This window comes from Hermetia illucens, chromosome 1 (genome assembly GCF_905115235.1).
Source record: "Hermetia illucens chromosome 1, iHerIll2.2.curated.20191125, whole genome shotgun sequence".
Classification (NCBI taxonomy): Eukaryota; Metazoa; Arthropoda; class Insecta; order Diptera; family Stratiomyidae; genus Hermetia; species Hermetia illucens.
Window position 1 is genome coordinate 16456243 of NC_051849.1, and position 19410 is coordinate 16475652.

A 19410-nucleotide genomic window follows, 5' to 3' on the forward strand; every position below is an offset into this window, starting at 1 on the left:
CAAACAGATTTTACGGAAAAGTGGGCTTGGTCGCGCACAAACTTGGCTCCGGGGCCATCGTCACGACGATTCCCAAGTGGACGCTGAGGCGCAAACATTCCACTCACCTGCGAGTCGCCCGTTAAATTCTCTGCACTTGCTGATAGCGACGACATATTATTCACATGAAATTAATGGGAAAACACATTTAACTGAAAAACAGAACGGAAACTGCGGATAAACATAAATGTCGCTCCTGTACGGGTCCGTGCGTTATGTGAGGGAAAACTTTTTTGTTTTGACAGATCCAAGTCGTCGACGGTCGTTTTGTGTCAGTTTTTTCGCTGGGGTTAACGATGAACGGGGTGACACGAGAATCCCAGTTGGTCGTAATTTTTATTTTGGTTGCATATTAGGGTGTGTTCAGAAGATTCTTGAAGATATCTGTTCTCAACTCATTATTGTATTAAAGAAAATTATACAATTTTAGTCTTTTCTTCGTAAACTACTTTCACTCACCTACTCTAATCGAAATATATTTCCATCTAAATCCAAGTGCTTAAATCAAAAAATCTGACCTGAAATAATCACCCCTCCCGGGGCAATGCAGTGCCTTTCTGGACAGATGTCACATTTGAAATTGAAAGCGATTTGTTTGTAAATAAATCATTGTCAACTTTCCCAGTTCTTTCAGTGTTAAATCTGTTGATATTCGAAAAATATAATCATAGTGGATCACTGTCAAGCTGCAGAATTTGAATTGTTTGTCAGACATCGTGTCATAAAGGTAATTGTGGTTGAGGAGGTTGTACTTCAAATTTTCATGGCTTCTGCGAAGGGAACAGAAAAATATTCGCGTTAATTTCAACTCCTTAAATAAATGTGTTATAGTACGATTGGTAGAGGTGGTTGCGCAGCAAATTGTGTATCCCGTCCCAATTCTAATTTTAGTCGATTCCTCGCTAACCCCCATAAAAGCAACATTGAATAGAAATACGTGAAGAAGAAGATGAACTATAAACAATTGACTCAAGACATCAAAGAAATTTGGCGTCCCGAGAAGGTGGTAATAGTTCCTATAATATTGTCAGCTGCAGGTAATGTACCTAAATACCTCACGGCTTCCCTTGATGGTCTGGGACTCTCAGACAGTCTGGTTCAATCCATGCAGAAATACACCATTCTGCAAACATACTCAATGTTGCTGAGAGTTCTCGGCGGATTTTCTCGCTAACCTACTACCAGCAGAGCTTCGTTACATTTTTCAAGTAATTAAGTAAACCCCGGCGTCTCCTGAGATGATAACAAATGGGAATAATAATAATAATCATTGGTGCGACAATCCAATTGGATCAGAGCGACTTGCGGTTTCGTCCAGGACAGAGGCAACTCATCAGATGCTGCCTCATCTCTGTCCTGATAGCAGCGTGACCGAAGTGGTTACAAGGTGGTATTTGCTCCCTTTTATTAATTCAAAAACACGTCATGTGTATGAATTACAACGAACAGAAATCCGCCTTGTAAATTTGTTTTGGCCTAAGCCTAAGCCACCCTGTAACCACTTCGGTCGCGCTGCTCCCAGGGCAGAGGTGAGGCAGCGTCTGATGAGTTGCCTCTACCCTGGACAAAGCCGCAAGACTTAAATTTTGCACCTTGGGTGCTTGCCCAAAAGCGAGGGTTCCATTTACCATAACCGCAAAAGCATGTTGCTTTCCAACTGATCCGGTGCGCCATTAAGTAGATGACGGACCTAGGAATCCCTCAATTCCTAAACAAAATCCTTTGACGAAATTGAAGTGGATTCTGGCAAGTTTTGTTCGATCGTAAAATCCAGTCGCCGTCGATAATTTTATTGCGCTTTGATTATCGCAATAAATCATCCCATCTGATAATCCTGGGAATTCCAATTCCGTGAGGAGACCTCTCAAGTGCATCGACTCCTTCGTCGCCTCAGTTTTCTGTTTCCTGGACTTCTAACTCATCGCGGCTCCTCCCAGTGTGAAAGCATCCCCTGTATCCGACTTCAAATCAGTGGGGTCATTTCTCCAGTCTGCGTCGGGATATCCGACTAATTTTCCTTTTAGATATCTGAGTACTCTCTTTGCCGCGCCCCAATGTTCCTCTTTTGGATCCTCGTTGAACTGGCTCAGCCCGCTTAAACTATAGGCGATATCTGGTCTCGTCGCTACGGTTAAATACACTAGTAATCCCACTAGCTCTCAGTAGTGTGGATTCTTCGACGGTTTCGTCGGGTTTGTGGCTGCTTTCAACCTTGATGTTGAACTTGCTGGTGCTTTCTGCGGTGTGCATATGGTCATGCCGAATATTTTCAGAAGTTCTTCGACATATTTCCTTTGATTCAAGCTCACACGTCCGTTTTCTTTCTCTGATTTCAATCCCAAGGCAATATTTCGTCTCACCCAAGTGCTTTATATGGAACTCTCATTTTAGTCCATTCTTCAGATCCTCGATCAACTCTTCGTTGTTCGACATTACTAATAAATCATCGACGTAGACTGCCAACGCTCGTACCACTTTTTCCCGGATTGTTTTAATCCGTAAATCGCCTTGCGTAGCTTGCACGCTTGATTTTCTTCTGCAAGGCTGTTCTGCATTTTCGCTGCGTTCGGTAGAATCGGCGAGTCTCTTCGCTCGTTGCGTATTCTATCTTCCAGAGCTTCTTTCAGCGTTGCTGGAACTTCCATGTATAGCTCCTCATCGACTTCTCCATGGAGATATGCTGTTTCCACATCGATTTAGTGCAGTTTCGCTCCCATTCCAATTGACAATGCCGCCAGCAATCTAATGGTTCCCAGTCGTGCGGTTGGTGTTGATGTCTCATCGTAGTCGAGTCCAGGCCTTTGCGTAAAGACCCTGGCCACTATTCGCGCCTTTCTGCGCTCGGTTTTTTCCTCGGTATCTGTCTTATTTTTAAGCATCAATTTAGAGCCTATTACTCTCCCTTGCTGTCCAGAGCGTTACGAGCTCTCACGTCTCATGTTTGAGATAAGAACGTATCTCTTCTGCTATAGCATACTTCCATTACTGCGATTCAGGTCCTTGAATCGCTTCTTCGACGTCAATATCCGCTATTAGAGCCATTTGTTCAATGAAATTCACTTCCATCTGTTCGTCGTCGTGTTCATCCATCTGGTCGTTACCAGGCGACGTAGCTAGTTAGCTCACGCGTGTATCTGCCCTTGGACGTTTTTTTTTTTGGCACAAATGACGTTTCGAGCGTCCATTTTGCTCCTGGAGTTTCTTCTCCACTTTCTTGGTCAAAAACATCATTGTCGACTTCGCAATCGTGCTCTGAATGAGCATCCTCATACTGCGACAAATCTTCGCGACCTGAAGCACGGCTCGCAGTAACACTCGACGCACTGACGTATCTGTATAATGTTTTTGGTCGTCCGGGTTTCTCAGTCTTTAGTTTTCTGGGTCTTCCTCTTGTTTGTTTTGGCTGTCGATCCTCTTGACGCTCTTCTTGAACATCTTGTCTCATTTCGTCCTCTCCTGGGTAGTTATATTCAATATCTAGCTGTGTAGATCCATGACTTTTCATGGTGTACTCTTCATTTATTGAAACAACCCTTGTAACGACAATTTTTCCTGTGTCGTTTAATCTATCTCTGGCTGTTTCGCTGTATCCCACAAGTCTTCCTTCTTTTCGTCCAGTTTTCGACGACCTGATCCTTTTTCTAGGACAAACGCCTTCGCACCAAACATTCGTAAGTGTTTCAAGCCTGGTTTTCTTTCAAACCATAATTCGAATGGAGTTGACCCTCCATGGCTTCTACTGGGACATCTATTTCTCAGGTAGTTTGCAGTTTTAATGGCTTCTCCCCAATATTTCAACGTAAATCCAGCCTGAATTAGCAGACATCTTGCCATATCGACGATCGTTCTGTTCATGCGTTCGGTGACGCCATTTTGTTGTGGTGTATACGGCACTGTTAGCGGTCTTTTGATACCCTCGCGTTTCAGGTAATCATCAAACGCCTTAATTTTTTTCCAGGTTGTTTTTCAACATAATTTTTGTACGTTTTAAACGTCTCAAATACATTTTCCTTGCTCTTGATCAAGTACAGTTCACACCATCCACTGTAATCGTCTATAAACGTTGCAAAGTATTTATTTTCGTCTTCCGATTTGTGACTTGAAAGCTGGCACAAATCTATATGGATTATATCCAATAAGCCGTTGCTTCTTTCTTCTCTCGATGTAAACGGCTTTGCCGTTAATTTTCCTCGATGAAATTCGTCGCACGACGCCATATTTTTCTCCAACGGTCTTATCCCAATGGATCTTCCCTTTGATAAATTGACCACGGTGTCCATGTGCAAGTGGCCTAGTCTTGCATGCCATAAATCTGCATCCTTTATTCGAGTTTCTTCAGTTGTCGTTGCCTTCACTTATTCTCCAGCTCCCTGTAGATGGTACAGATCTCCAATCCGATCTGCAATCATCTTGACATATCCATTCAGGTCCTTGGTGATCGCGTCATCTTTTCTAAACAAAATCTTCCGATCGTTTCGAGTGATTTTCGAAATGAAATTCGTCCTAAGATCCTTGCAAATTCAGCTGTGCATTACCGTTATTTTTCGCCGCGTTAATGTGTACGACGCCCTTGGTTCGTCATGTTCAATGTCGCCGCACATTCCTGAATATCGGTCAGCATCTCCTCGTTGGAACACATATGTGTGGTGCATCCACTATCCAAACACCATCTCGTTGTTGATGTCACGTTTTTGGCTTCCTTTGGTCGTGCTACCTCAATGTAGTGGTTCTCGTTCGCCTCTACCGCTGAATTGACCTTCTTCGTTGTATTTAGATTACGATTCCCTCATTGCGCTGCCCAGTGATTTGTACCACCGCAAATGTGGCACGGGTGCGTTTTTCCGGGTTTTGCTGTACCGATTGCCGGCATAAAGTGCCTTGTTATCTTCTTCCGGTTCCGTAGACTGTCTACTTTTTCGCTCGTCTAGAATTTTTCCTGTTAGTGTCTCTCTCCCGTTGTATGTGTGGACAGCTCGGTTATTTGCGGTTGGCCCCCCTAGTGGGAGTTTCATGGTGGTTGTGGTTATGCTCAAGCGAGAAGAGACCTTCGGGTCTCGACGTGGTGTTGCGTATCAACACGGGTTCCGTACTCCATAGCTCGGTAGAGATTTAGGTAAATCTTGCATCCACCAGGATGAATGCTAAGCCATGCACTTGGTATAGACTGGTACCGTTGTTGCTTGTCTCAGCGGGGCTCTGATTGTGGTCACAAAATCAATCCGTGTCTGAAGAGGACCGTAGGATAAAGTCTCACGACAGATGCCTACGTAAAACACCATGGGCTTCACTGTTAGTGTCTCTGTATTTGGCAATTCATCCTAGGACCTAATTGCGCATCTTAAATTCTCAAAGCTCGGCGGCAGATCTTTTAGTATTAATACCACTAACATATCATTAGGTATATCAATTTTCATACCTTCCAGTTGTTCTACTGCGCTGGTGAATGTGTCCAGCTTCTCACGGAAATCGTAATCCTCGTCAATCTTGAATGACGTGATATCGGTCAGCAATTCTATCTTATGAACCGGCCCCTTGGATGCGTCGACTGACTGCAACTTGTCCCAAACTTCCTTCGATGTGGTACACTTGAACACGGTCTTCAATTCCGCGTCGCCAATCGACTGGATAATATCGGCCTTGGCCTTCTCATCGTTGCTTTTCCAACGCGTCAATTCGCATGCTGTTGCATCATTTCCGGTCGGAATTGGAATTTCTCCGCTGATGTAGCTCCATCGGTCATGTTTCACCAGGATGGACATTCACACTTGCCAGACATCGTAATTTTCGACGCTCCGTTTGAATTCATTTTTATCGATTAGTTTTGCCACGCGGTCACAAACTAACTTTTCTCGCGACTCTTTCTTTTATTTCCCTAACTTTTACTTATTAATGCCACTGAGCTCATAACATGTGGTTAATGAGCATAGTTCAGTTAAATAATTAATGCAAGAGTCCATTTATAAACCACTGGAATATTTTTTCAGAATAGTTTTATACACACTTTAGTATATCAATATATTACGCATGACTTGCTGCTCACGCTGTGAGGGCCTTTGCTATACTCTCCCTGTGTGAGTGCTGTTCGACGCTGTAAAATGTAATGCATGTCCACCAATTCGATATCCCTAAAAGCTGTCTGGCGTCCTGACCTACGCCATCGCTCCATTTTAGGCAGGGTCTGCCTACCGTAGACATTGCCCTTATAGACTTTTCGGGCTGGATCATCCTCATCCATACGGATTAAATGACCGGCACACCGCAACCTATTGAGCCGGATTTTATCCACAACCTGACGGTTATGGTATCGCTCATGGATTTCGTCGTTATGTAGGCTACGGAATCGTCCATCTTCATGTATGGGACCAAAAATTCTTCAGAGAATTCTTCTCTCGAACGCGATCAAGAGTTCGCAATTTTTCTGGTAAGGACCCAAGTCTCCAAGGAACATGAGGACTGGCAAGATCATTGTCTTGTACTTACTGTACTGTGCAGCAGTAGCGTTCACCCTGAGACGTTTCGAGCGGAACGGCGTTTGTAAGCTGAAATAGGCTCTGTTGGCTGCCAACAACCGTGCGCGGATTTCATCGTCGTAGCTGTTATCGGTTATGACTTATACAGATTCCATAAAATAACACTTAGTTACGGCAAAATAGCATTCATTTATCGTTATCGATAAGAGCTAGATCTTCGCAGGCCTTACACTTTCTTCTCAAATCGTTTCAGGTCTAAATATGGCTAGTGAAGAACACAAACGGCTAGCAAATATCATAAAAGAGTGCCATGAAGAACTGAGAAAAACTGCTAGAAAAATAGGACCTGAGAAAGCATGGGCGCAGCATGTAGAGAACCTAACTCAACTCCAAACCTACGCCCAAGCAATGGAAACGTTGGCTGGCCTCTGGGAGAATAATGCTGATATGGAAGACTCCGCTGCAATGAGCCGCATAAAATGGATAATTGATTATTGCATGTCTTACTTCCTAACGGACAAGATTCTTGTTGAAAAAAGGACCAAAGAAGAACACTTAAACACTGTACTGGAATTCAATTTAGATTTGAAAGACAAGTACCTCCCAGAGCTGGATAAAGTTAGGCTACTTGACGTCGGAAGCTGCTTCAACCCGTTTCGTCATGTCGCTAGCTTCGATGTAATTGCAATGGATCTATGTCCATCGAATGATTTTGTTTATAAAGGAGATTTTCTGAAGGTCCAGATAAACTCAGACAAAGAACCGGTCATTAAAAACCATGAAATCCAAAGCCTTCCCCGAAACAAATTTGATTGTGTCGTATTCAGCCTTCTCCTTGAATACATGCCTGCCTCTGAGCAGAGAATTCTTTGTTGTGAGAAGGCTTACGAGTTGCTTCGCTACGAAGGGATCTTGATAATCATCACACCTGATTCACAGCATGTCGGGAAGAATGCAAGGCATATGAAAAATTGGCGATATACACTGGCTAAATTGGGATTTTCTAGGATTAAGTTCGAAAAGTTACCGCACATAACATGTTTGGTGTTTAGGAAGTCGCTGGCGAAATGCCTGACCGAACGTTGGGCTGATACGCATAAGGAAGAGTATATGTCATTTTGTATAAATACACCGCAGGATTTTAAGGATTGTGATGAAAATAAAAGTTGATTGACTGAATCTTAATTGTTTTATTTGGATGGACGATTCCGTAGCCTACATAACGACGAAATCTATGAGCGATACCATGACCGTCAGGTTGTGGATAAAATCCGGCTCAATAGGTTACGGTGGGCGGGTCACTTAATCCGTATGGATGAGGAGAATCCAGACTGGAAAGTCTATAAGGGCAATATCTATGGTAGAAAAAGAAGACGAGACAGACCCTGCCTGAGATGGAGCGATGGCGTAGGTCAGGACGCCAGACAGCCTTTAGGGATATCGAATTGGTGAACCTCGGCGCAAAACCGGGATGTCTGGAGTTCCCTATTAAGGCAGGCCTAGACCGGATACCGGTTGTGGCGCCGTTGATGATGATGATCGACGGGTCAGTCATGGAGGGCGGATCGGGGGCAGGGGTGTTCTCGGGGAATCCGATTATAGAACTGGCCCGACCCCTCGGAAAAATGACGACCATATTCCTGGCGGAAATATATGCTATTTCATTGGCAACAGAAGAATGTCTGCGACAAAAATGGAGGGGACGCACCATTCGAATCTGTTCCGACAGTCGGGCGGCATTATCAGCACTAAACAGCAACGACATATGAAGCCAGTTGGTGTGGAGTTGTCATCAGATGCTGCAGAAACTTGGCCGACAGAACGAAACATTCCTTATGTGGGTGCCGAGGCACTCTAACATCACTGGTACTGAGGAGGCTGACAGACTGGCTCGTCGAGGATCTGGATCCACAATGGTAGGGCCAGAACCAGCTTTTGGAATCCGGCCATCCACTGTCAAGTCAACTCTGAAGGGTGAAATTGCAAGGATTCACGCAGCCGAATGGAGTAATTTGGACTTTCACCGGCAGGCGAAAATCCTTGTGAAAGAACCTAGCGTCACTAGAGAGGCATCTTTGTTGTCCCTTAAGAAGTGGGACATGAAAACCCTAGTAGGGCTTTTAACGGGACACTGCTCCTTAAACTACAATATGGGAAAGATTGGGGTGGTGGTTTCGGCTATGTGCAGGCAATGTGAGGAAGAGGAGGAGACGGCCCTGCACTTTTTATGCATCTGCCCGACCTCCTCAGATCTCAGACGAAGACACCTTGGTAGGGTTTTCTTCAATGAAGAATCTGCACACTCTTTGCCTCTGGAGAATGTTTTCAGATTCGTTAAAAGCCTGCGAACACGGTAGGCGGGAAGCCATTGAATAGGCGATTTACGGGGATAGTACAATGGGCCTAACTATGGCTTAAGGGCTCTGAGCTGAAGTGAACACCTACAAGGTAGAAACTAGGTGGCAACAGCAAAGCTTGTTGGCATTTCATAACAACCCATCTATCTACCCAATCTGACAAATAAGATATGGTCCACACAAAATATAAAACATTTTAATGCTTGGTAAATTTGTTACTTCGTTTCAGGTTGGAGCCTAAACGATCACAATGTGTGATATATGTCACAAGGATATCGATGATCCGGTTGAGCTCGGGGCTATCATGGATAAATCAGGAATCAAGGTGCACTATTATTGTCTGGTAAAATAAAGGATTAATTAACAGTTTTTCAAGATGATTATATTGGTCGTAATTTACAGCTCACATCTACGCATTTGCCGCAGAGAGGTCAGGACAATGGAGGGATTTTAGGATTTTTAATTGCAGATATCAAGAAAGAGATCAAACAATGCAGTAAAAGGGTAAGTTTTATAATCGAAAGCAAAAGAAAACTTCCAATTTAAAGTAAGCATATTTTAATAATTTGTTGAATGAAAATCCGACGCAGTCAACTACGAATGGTCATTCTGGTCATAGATAGAAGATGCCAAAGTAGGGAGAAAACTCCAAAGACCGCGCCTTATTAACATCTCAGATAGGAAAGACATCCAACCGCATTTATAAGCTGCAATTAGGCCCTTGAAGATCTGCAGGGCCAACTTCGTCAATTATCTTTAGGTTTTGGGATGAGTCTGCCTTCTTGGTTGGTCGTGGTCAACCCGGATGGTTGTTATGGCCACGTATGGGTCTTTAAAGGTTTCAAACACGAAAGAGGATATTTTGATAATTTATTTAAGAAAGTTAAGCAGTCTTCGATCCACATTCAGTTAATGATGGGTCAATTCCATTGGAGAGAAACATTCTCCCATTTTTTTATTCACAGACCCCTCATTTTTGGCAAATATCCATCTTTTTAAAAAACGCCAGTCGTGCTTTTAATGGTCTTTTTTGCTTGATCACACAAAGACCTGAACTTCAATTGAAATAAACGAGGAATTTAGCTAGATTCAAGAAAAAAGGTTATTATCTATGTATCAGGTGGCCTATATTTCAAGAGCCTTATTCCAGTATCTTGATTTCCCTTGTGTTTTCAAGTTTATTTGGTGAATGGGATGATCGTTATGATCGGTTTCGCCTTTTCATTCTATCAAATGCCTGATCTGGATGCAATCGCAAGCCTTTCGCGTTAGCACGAATTACGTGATCATACCATCGAAGACGCCTCTCTCACAGTTTTCTACGGTCGGTGCAACCCCATATCGATCGCCGATATCTTCATTCCGGATGCGATCAAAGCGTGTCATGCCACTAGTCCAACGCAACATCTTTGTCTTCATTACCGCAAGACACCAACACTCAGAACCATAGAAAGCGACAGAACGGACGCCATTTGCGCAAGTTCCATGGCTTGATGGGAGGGCAAGCAGCTCTTATCAGTAAATTCTAGGTATCCGAAAAAGGTAACATAGTCCATTGAACCCCTCCACGTCCTCCAGGCGAGGCAGCATAACGAGAAGAAAAAGTATCGATGACAAGCCAAGCTGGATTCCTCTGAAATTTTACCTCGATGCAGCAAGTGAAATTTTTCGTAATTATATGTCGCTTGGATAGCAGCTATTAGTTTCCCTGAAATGACCCTCATACGTAGAACGTCCCAGATAGCCTTCCGGTTCTTTGGAATACCCCTCCTGCGTAGAGTACGCCAGACACACTCCCTGTTGATACTGTCGAAAGCTGTCTCGAAATCGACGAAGAGCACAAAATGATAGGAAGGGCGTTAATGTGGACGGCACAGAAGGACCAACGCTGGATTCTATCTTCTGTTGCTCAAGCCTTCGAGAATGTTCCTTAATACGTTCTAGGATTATTTTAACTAATATCCGCACGATAACGAAAAGCACGCAAATACCCTTCTAGTTGTTGCACTTAAAGCAGGATTACTTTTTCGAAATCCCGGCGACCGTCTTCTTTTTTCGCTCATTGGGAAAAATCCCGGATTTACATGATTTACGAGTACTAAGTTTGCAAAAACTGTGGGGTAGGTACGAGGTAGCTAACTAACCCGAGGCCCTTGAGGCCTACACCAATACAGGAGGTACTTCGATGGCGTCTAAACAGTTTCTTTTCTTCCCATGCAGCAAGCCACAAGCAACTGCGCTCGCAATCGCGTGGCTGCAATGCATTGCATCACAAACACGACACTAACACTAAAGTACAATAAATGCGTGAAGTTTCTGTAAAGAACCAAAAGGAAATAGTATGATCAGACGATCATCCTGGGTGGCCGAAGACGACCTAGAAGGAAGAGCTATCCCAGAAACCTAAAAAAAAATTGCGAAACTAACCGTGAAGGTCCGCCTGCAAAGACTGAAGCTCCATCAAAGTGATCGGTTGATACGTTATTACACGCTTCTGTGCTGGCCAGGCTCGGGAATGTGGAGGGGTCCTTTGAGCACTTTGATCCCTCACGTGTCATAAGTACAAAATTAACGTGTCTTTACCAATGCGTGGGCACCGGATTTAAAAATAGACAAGAAACAAAGAAATTCGCGACAACTTAACAAAAAAAAAACAGAACACGAGCTAAACCTGGAAAATAAAAAAAAACGGCTCGACCGCGCTCATGGAGCCGTTAGTCTCCGGACCCGAGTGCCGCGATCGAGAGAGAAGATCCACGACAGATCACAGTCCTGATCATTGTTTACTCGGCCTCAGATGGTTACTGAGGCACGGCCCCTGAGTTTCCCTCCCAACCTTAATAGGGACATCCTTTAAATAATGGCCTGAGGACGTCAAGAATGGGAGGGGAAACTCAGGGGCTGCGCCTAAATAACTATCTGAGGCAGAATAAACAATGATCGGGACTGTGGTCCGTCGTGGATCTTCCCTCTCGATCGCGGCGTTCTGGTTTTTTTTTCGTTAGACCGTCGCGAATTCCTTTGTTTGTTTGAGTGAAATTATGCGGTGTTTCCAACGATTAATTAATTGAAATAATTGAAACTTGTTGTTTCGGTACTTCCCTCGAAGTACCGAAATTTCGGTATTTGCAAGAATAAATATTCACACCAACGAAAAAGAAACAACAAGTTTTAATTATTTCAACTTTGTTTGTTGTTTAATTTTAAATCCGGGTACCCAGGCATCGGTAAAGACACGTTAATTTTGTACTAATCACATGAGGGATCAAAGCGCTTAAAAAACATTCCCTCCTCCCAGTCTTTCCGAGCGGACCTTCATGGTCAATTTCGCCATTTTTTTAGGTTTCTACGATAGCTCTTTCCTCTAGGTCGTCTTCGGCCACTCAGAATGATCGTTTGATCCTCCTATTCCTCCCATAGGTTTATTATATTTTTCACGCACAAGTGATCGAAGAGCGTGGAACATGTGTAATGCTTTCCTTCCACTATAACAGTTCAAGCAATACGTCGAAAGATGAATCTCTTGTATGTAGGCTTTCTGGTAGGGAAGTGTCAGCAGCCGTTTGGAGGCACCCAATTCACACTGTGATGTGCCGTTTTGAAACCTCAAGACCAAGCCTACTGTATTAATAGCAAGGGAAACAGAAACTGGCTGGCTCAAATTGTCAGAGCCAGCCAGCCAGCCCACCCTACAACCAAATATCTCTTTGAGGTCCTTAAAGAATGATTTACCTAATGTCCGCAACTTGGCTCTAGCAAGAGCTTGACAATCTCAAATGAAACACCTGAGTGTTTCTCCCTCATCTGCGCAACTTCGTCACTGTAAATTGTATGATCAACCACTACCTAATCAATGTCTACTTCCCATCCCGAAAAAAACAAGAGTCCTCTAAATCCCGATAACTACAAGCCTATCTCGATCCTATCATCTTCCACTAAGATCATAAAAGCAATGATTGACGAGGCCTTTGACTCCAGTCACACACTCCCCGACTTTCAATTCGCCAACCGACCCAAACACTCGGTTGACTATGCACTCCTCGTGCCCAAATCGAACGTTCTCCAAGGACCATAGCGTGTCTCCTAGACATAAAGAAGGCTTTCGACTCCGTTGGGCAATACGGTTTTCCGAATTTCTCCATTTCCATCGGCACCTCTGCAAGTTAATTCTTAGCTTTCTTGACGGACGGAAATCCCAAGTTCAACTCCAACAGAAATATTAAACTATCATATTGTAGGGTAACATAGGGATGACCCCGAAAGTGCGGAGTGACATATCAACCTTATCCCTTAAAATTTACAACGCCTCAATCCCCATCGACCTGATAACGACGGCGCGGCAAACCTTCCATGTATTGGTGGACAGTGGAAATCGCAGAGCTCCGGAAGGAGTGTCACAGGCTCCGCCGCTTAACACAACGTCTGGGCGACCGGGGGAGTCATGTACCATAATGATGGAGTACAAATCAGCCAAAAGGAGATTCCGCAGCGCAATAAACAAGAGCAAAGCTCGCTGCTGGCAAGATCTGATCGACGAGGTGAATGGGGATCCGTGGGGACTCGGTTACAAACTTGTAACCCGAAAAATCGGGGCTCTGCGGAAACCCTGTTCACTTAAGGCCGAGCAGATGGACCGCATTGTGAGGGCACTCTTCCCTGCACACCCCGTATGGGATGGTGACGTCGGCGCGGAGAGCGCAGAGGACTGTCCACTTTTCTCTGTAAAAGAGTTGGAACAGGCAGTCCTCTCTATGAAAAACAAGAAGGCGCCAGGACCCGATGGTATTCCAGCAGAGGTGTACAAACTGGTATTCCAACACCGGCCAGACCTACTGCTCGGCGCATTCAACGCTTGCCTGAAAGAGGGCATTTTCCCTGCTCGTTGGAAAGTTGCGAGGCTTGCGCTGATCCCTAAAGGGAAAGGCGATCCCGAATTGCCGTCTTCATACCGCCCACTATGTATGCTTGATACTGCTGGGAAAGTGCTCGAAAAGCTCATCAGAAGTAGACTCGCTGAAGCGATACGCGCTGCCGGAGATTTATCTCCCCGGCAGTTTGGTTTTAGGGCAGGGAGATCGACAATTGATGCTGTCATGCAGGTCGTGGACGGCGTTCGACGAGCAGAGGCACATAGCCGCCGAACTCGACGGGTGGTGCTTCTCGTAACGCCTGACGTCAGAAACGCCTTCAATTCCGTAAGATGGAAAGACATTCTAGGCACACTAGACAATACATTCAACGTGCCGAACTATCTCTTACGGATTTTGAGGGACTATCGGAGGAACCGCTCCCTGCTCTATAAAACACTAGAGGGTCAAAGGTGGATGGAGGCCACGTCGGGGGTAGCATCCATCCTAGGGCCGGACCTCTGGAACGCTACCTATAACAGTCTTCTTAAACTCGACATGCCAGAAGAGTCGCGCCGGGTCGGCTACGCAGATGATGTCGCAGCGCTTGTTGCTGGACGCACTGTCGAAGAGGCGCAAAGCAGACTCGGCATATTGATACGACGGGTAAGCGGATGGATGACTACTCATGGTTTCAACCTTGCACTGGAAAAAAAACCGAAGTAGTCATCCTGACTAAAAAGAGAATTCCGACCCTGCGTCACATATCGTTCGGCGAGTCGATAATCGAGTCAAAATCAGCGGTAAAGTACCTCGGGTTGACTCTTGACTCAAAGATGAGCTTTTCTGAGCAAATCCAAGCAGCAGCGAACAAGGCTGCGGCTGGAGTTTCGGCGTTAAGTAGACTAATGGCAAACATTGGGGGTCCTACGTCTAGTAGGCGACGTCTCCTGATGAGCTCAACGTAGTTTGTCCTGCTCTACGGCGCAGAGGTATGGGCTGGCGCCCTTAACAAGGAGGTATATCGTAGACGCCTCGCGCAAGTATAGAGACGGGGAGCTTTACGGGTGGCGTCTGCGTACCGCACAGTCTCTGAACCGGCCGTGATGGTGATCGCGGGAGTTATCCCCGTTGCCCTTCTTGCTAGGGAGCGTCAGGCCATATACAAGCGCAAGGGAGATGACCCAAGGGAAGTGGTTGCTCGCGAAGAACGGCAACACACTCTAGACGAGTGGCAGCTCTCCTGGCAAAATGAAACTAGAGGCAGATGGACTGCGCGCCTCATCGGCGACTTAGGTGCGTGACTGAATCGGAAGCATGGTGAGACTGACTATTTCCTTACCCAATTGTTAAGTGGGCATGGAAGTTTTCAGTCTTACCTGCACAAGATTGAAAAGGCGCGTTCTCCGGATTGTGTGTTTTGCAATGGAGTTGTGGACGATGCCCACCACCCTTTTTTTCCTTGTGGAAGGTGGGATGGGGTTCGCCAGCAGCTCTATTTAAACACAGGGGATCTCTCTTCAGACAACATTGTGGAAGAGATGCTGAGGACTGCTGACAGGTGGAACCGTGTTGCCCATTACGTTCGGGCCCTTCTCGTTGCTAAGAAGATAGAACTCGACCGGTGGGGGAGCCGGATGGCAGGGGGCTTCTTGAACTGACAGTTCCCTTTCTCCTCTCCCCTCTCGTTGATGAAAGAAATTCCCTGATTTGAAGGCTCCGCAAGGCGGGGGAGTTCGGGGGCTGGTCCGAAGTAATGTGACAAACGGTTCCAGGCTAGCTCTCTGACAATGGGGAGGTGTTTAGTTGGTAGTCCGACGACGTACCGAATCGGGAGTCCAACACTGTGTGCGTAAATGCATTCACCTACCCTACCCAAAAAAAAAAAAATGAAGTCACCTACCTTGAGGTGACTATGAATTCCCGCCTATCCCACCTCCCATATATCACGAGGACACTAAGCCGTCCAACTGATGCTTTCAAATCCCTTTACCCAGCCCTGAAATACAACATCCCAACAGCTCTGAAAGTCAAACTGTTTTGCTACGAACTGCTTATCCGTCCCCTCCTCATGTTCTGATCCGAAAGCTCACCTACCCAAATCGAACAACTAAGACTCAAAGGGCACAGAATCCTACGCCACTGCTCCGATACCATAAGAAACGAAGACCGCTACAAATACATTTCCAACTAGATCCACTACGACACCTGCCAAACGCCCCGCATCGACGCCGTGCTAACCCACACCCCCCCCCCCCCCCTTAATCCCCTTATCTGCCAGGCCATGAAGGTCGAGGTCATTCAAGAGAATCTTCTACGAACTCCTCCTCATCTTATCTCTCTATACCCGAAACCTCCTTTTTGACCCCTACGGTAAAGTAGCCCTGTACGCTGGTAACTACTTCTCGTCCCAATTATCAAAACCCACCTATCCCCTGCGCCAATCCTAGCTTCCTTTCACCAAACCTCTCCTGCATGCACCCCAACCCAACCTATATCCTAGTAGGTCACGTTGCTCCCAGGGCAGAGATGAGGCAGCGTCTGATAAGATGGTTCCGCCTGGATGAAACCGTCAGTCAACTTCTTCATCGGTGGGAATCAGTTTAGGCTTTATACCATGAGTGGTGTCACTGATCCCTGCGACGTTGGAACTAAGAAATCCCGTAAGAATTATCTTTGTAGATGATAACACTATATTTTTGGCTCAGGACATGTAATATTACGTGCTTAGCTACCATTTCCGAAAGTTTTGCCGTCATGTGGTTCCAGGACTCTTACGTTAGCTTTTGATTGATCTCGGTCGTGTTCGGTAAATGTTGTAAGCTATTTGTGAACAAAATTCACTTCTCTTATTTTCACATTTCTTTGTCAAATTTAAACAAAAAAATCTAATTCTGAAAACTTCTTACATTTCAGACCTGCTGTTACTGCAAGGAGAGTTATGCCCACGTAAAATGCGCCCAATGTGATCTTTCCTACCACCTAGCCTGTGGCCTAAAAAATGACTGCTTATTCGAATTTGTCGACGAATTCAATTCATCATGCCATCAGCATCACGGAATCAAACATAAAAACCCGCATCTGCCCGAAATGGGTTGCTACATTTGCCTGACTTCCATGGGGATCTACAACCCTCTGAGCTCAATAACTTCAAAGTGTTGTGACATGGATTGTTGGGTTCATAGGCGTTGTCTTAAAGAGTACGCACTTTCTGCTGGATACTACTTGCAGTGCTTGTGGTGTAAAAGTAAACAATTTCGAGAGGACATCCGCCGTTTCGGAATCTTCGTGCCCGATCGAGATGCACTTTGGGAACGCGAAAAAGGAGCCTTTTCCGAACTCTATGAAAAGTATTCAAGATGTGATGCGGTCGAATGCTTGTGCGAGAAAGGACGAAATCATCACTACAACTCAGGAAAATGGCTAGTCGTGGTGTGTCATACTTGCGCAATGGCAGGGAGTCATTTGGCTTGTTTGCCACAAGGGATCAAACCAAACGAATTTCAATGTGATAGTTGCCATGAAATACTGAATAGGACAAAACGATTGCATGCTCAAGACAAAGTCGAATCTCAAAGATTATGCGTAGGAGCGAGCCTGGACACAACATTATTTATGAGTAAATCTCAAAGGTCGTATGTAGATGCACATTTTTCCCAGCATTCCAATTTTCAAAACAGGTGTCTGCCTGATGCTGCGTTTGAAAAAGCAAAGAGATCTCCTGAATCACCTGGTTCTTCGAAAACAGAGAAATTTCGTCCAAAACTTTCCGGTCTGAAGCCATACATAATCCTAGATCCACATGATAAATCTCAATTCGAGTACGCTTTATTAGACTCAGAAAAAAATATCGTGGAAAGACAGAAACTCACAGTAAACAAAAATGCAAAACCCGACGATGACTTGATCCACAAACTTGTAAAAAACCTGCAATCTAGGCAGAAGTTGCACGATGAAGTGATCGAGGTTAGTGACAATGATGATTCCCAGGAGAGCGCTGGGGATCTTTTTGATAAGCTTATCAAGAAAAGCGATGCGGCTGTACCGAAACCGAAGAAATTAACAAATCATTCGGCTAAGAAGAGTGACCAGATATCGGAAAGTGCAAGACATATAACGTTACCCAGCAACTCAGACGCTTCGTCCTTATACCACGTGTCGCAACCTACTCTAGCCCCCAGTGTGCACTCTAAACAGAAGGACACGACCATCGCAACAAGTAGGTCTCGTTCTGTTGATAAATTTACACTGCAACAGAAAATAGAGAAGTATTTCGAAAAGTGAGTGTCCAAGGATCTCGATTTCTTTAGATTATCGGTTGGGGATTTACTTTTCTATTATTGTTTGTTAGTTACAAGAGTGAATTTGGAGAGCGAAGATCTTTTCCAAAAGTGAATGCCGTAAATGTTTTTTAGAAGGTTTTCTGTTAATATGTTTTCACTAAATTTACCTTTTTTTTATTTTTTAGCTATCGCGAGGGTACGCCTGAATAGATAAGAGAGCTATTGCTCCCACTGAATCGGAAATGGCCGAAGAATATGAAGTGAAATGCATCACACTCGAGTGTTTTATTATTAAGCGAAAACATTTTCCTATAATTGCTGAAGCAGAAATTGTTTACTTTATTTAATTATGATGGCTAAGCACAATAGTGACAAAGTGTATGAAATAAAGTTTGTATTTTCAATTATTTTTTTGCCCTAATCGTACCAAAATCTGAAGACGATCAACCTCACATGAAAACAGTAATGAGTGCCCGTTTCGTCGAGAGAAGAGAGATCTCATCAGACGCCTTCTCCTTAGCCTAGGAGTAGCGTGGATGAAAGTGAACTAAACCGTCAGTCCCTCTTGTTTTGAAAAAAACAATGGGTTCGAGGGGTCGTTTGCCAAAAAAAGTTAGGAACAAAGTCGCCCAAACTGGCCTGATCTGCCATAAAATTGGTGCGGACTCAAGATTCCCTTAATCCAAAATATGGAATGAAATCAGAAAAAACGTATTTATGACGGTTTGACCACAATTTTATACCAGGTTTAGAGAATTATCATCACCAACAACGGAACGGATCAGTTGCTAATCATCAATCGTAGATATTTGACGAGAGGTCTCATGATGATTTTCCTTTTCTCTCTCTGGTCCTGTGAGTTGAGGCCTAAAAAAACACTCAAAGTCTTCCCTGCTTGTCGTAAGAGGTGAATAAAACCGAAGGAAGAAAGAATAGATTTTTGGAATAGAAACCTGCAAATTTCGAACCTTTACGGAAAACACGAATAGGAAGCATCAAAGACCGCAAAAGATAACTTGTGCGGATTGCGAAAAAACATACGTGGGGCAAACCAGAAGATTTATAATGACGAGGTTTACTTCAGTCGGCGCAGTAGACCGGGCTCCGGTCCTGTCCAGAAATGGGAAAGGGTCCTTGACGAATGAACGGCGTCAGGACGTAAGTAGATTAGTCAGAGCAAAACAAATACTGGTCTACATGTTAAATATTCGCAAGTGCTCTTCGAAAAGGAGCATTGATATCTGCACTGAAGAAAATCCGATGACCTGGTATTAAAAACGGCGACATAGAACGCGAACGCGGTAAAAATGGCTATAAACTTCTCTATTTTGGTACCCAACACACTTAATGCCCATTATGATTCACCACTGAAATCCATAAAAAACTTCATCTGAAGCAAGCTGCGAAGCAACAG

At 44.6% G+C, this 19410-nt stretch overlaps 3 protein-coding genes across 5 annotated transcripts in view; 2 read left to right on the plus strand and 1 right to left on the minus strand.

Annotated features, from left to right (window-relative positions):
• LOC119652947 (G-protein-signaling modulator 2) overlaps positions 1-310 on the minus strand; it is a 28085-nt gene extending 27775 nt beyond the window's left edge. For both annotated transcript variants that reach the window (XM_038057349.1, XM_038057341.1), the window contains exon 1: positions 108-310. In XM_038057349.1, coding sequence (XP_037913277.1) covers positions 108-155 — 48 coding nt within the window. In that variant the 5' untranslated portion in view covers positions 156-310. The remainder of the gene's footprint in view (positions 1-107) is intronic.
• On the plus strand, positions 304-7680 carry LOC119652972 (S-adenosylmethionine sensor upstream of mTORC1). Its single transcript, XM_038057381.1, has 2 exons — positions 304-396; positions 6763-7680. The coding sequence occupies exon 2, from the start codon at positions 6771-6773 to the stop codon at positions 7677-7679; it is 909 nt and encodes a 302-aa protein (XP_037913309.1). The 5' UTR covers positions 304-396; positions 6763-6770; the 3' UTR covers position 7680.
• LOC119652961 (PHD finger protein 7-like) lies at positions 576-18322 on the plus strand. 2 transcript variants are annotated; one of them, XM_038057360.1, is made up of 5 exons: positions 576-766; positions 9096-9209; positions 9269-9370; positions 16630-17993; positions 18182-18322. In XM_038057360.1, exons 2-5 carry the CDS (start codon positions 9117-9119, stop codon positions 18204-18206), a joined length of 1584 nt encoding a protein of 527 aa, XP_037913288.1. In that variant the 5' UTR covers positions 576-766; positions 9096-9116; the 3' UTR covers positions 18207-18322. The 2 variants fall into 2 exon arrangements, with proteins under 2 accessions (XP_037913288.1, XP_037913298.1); XM_038057370.1 differs by having other exon boundaries at positions 16630-17932; positions 18182-18260.
• The last annotated feature ends 1088 nt before the right edge of the window (positions 18323-19410 follow it).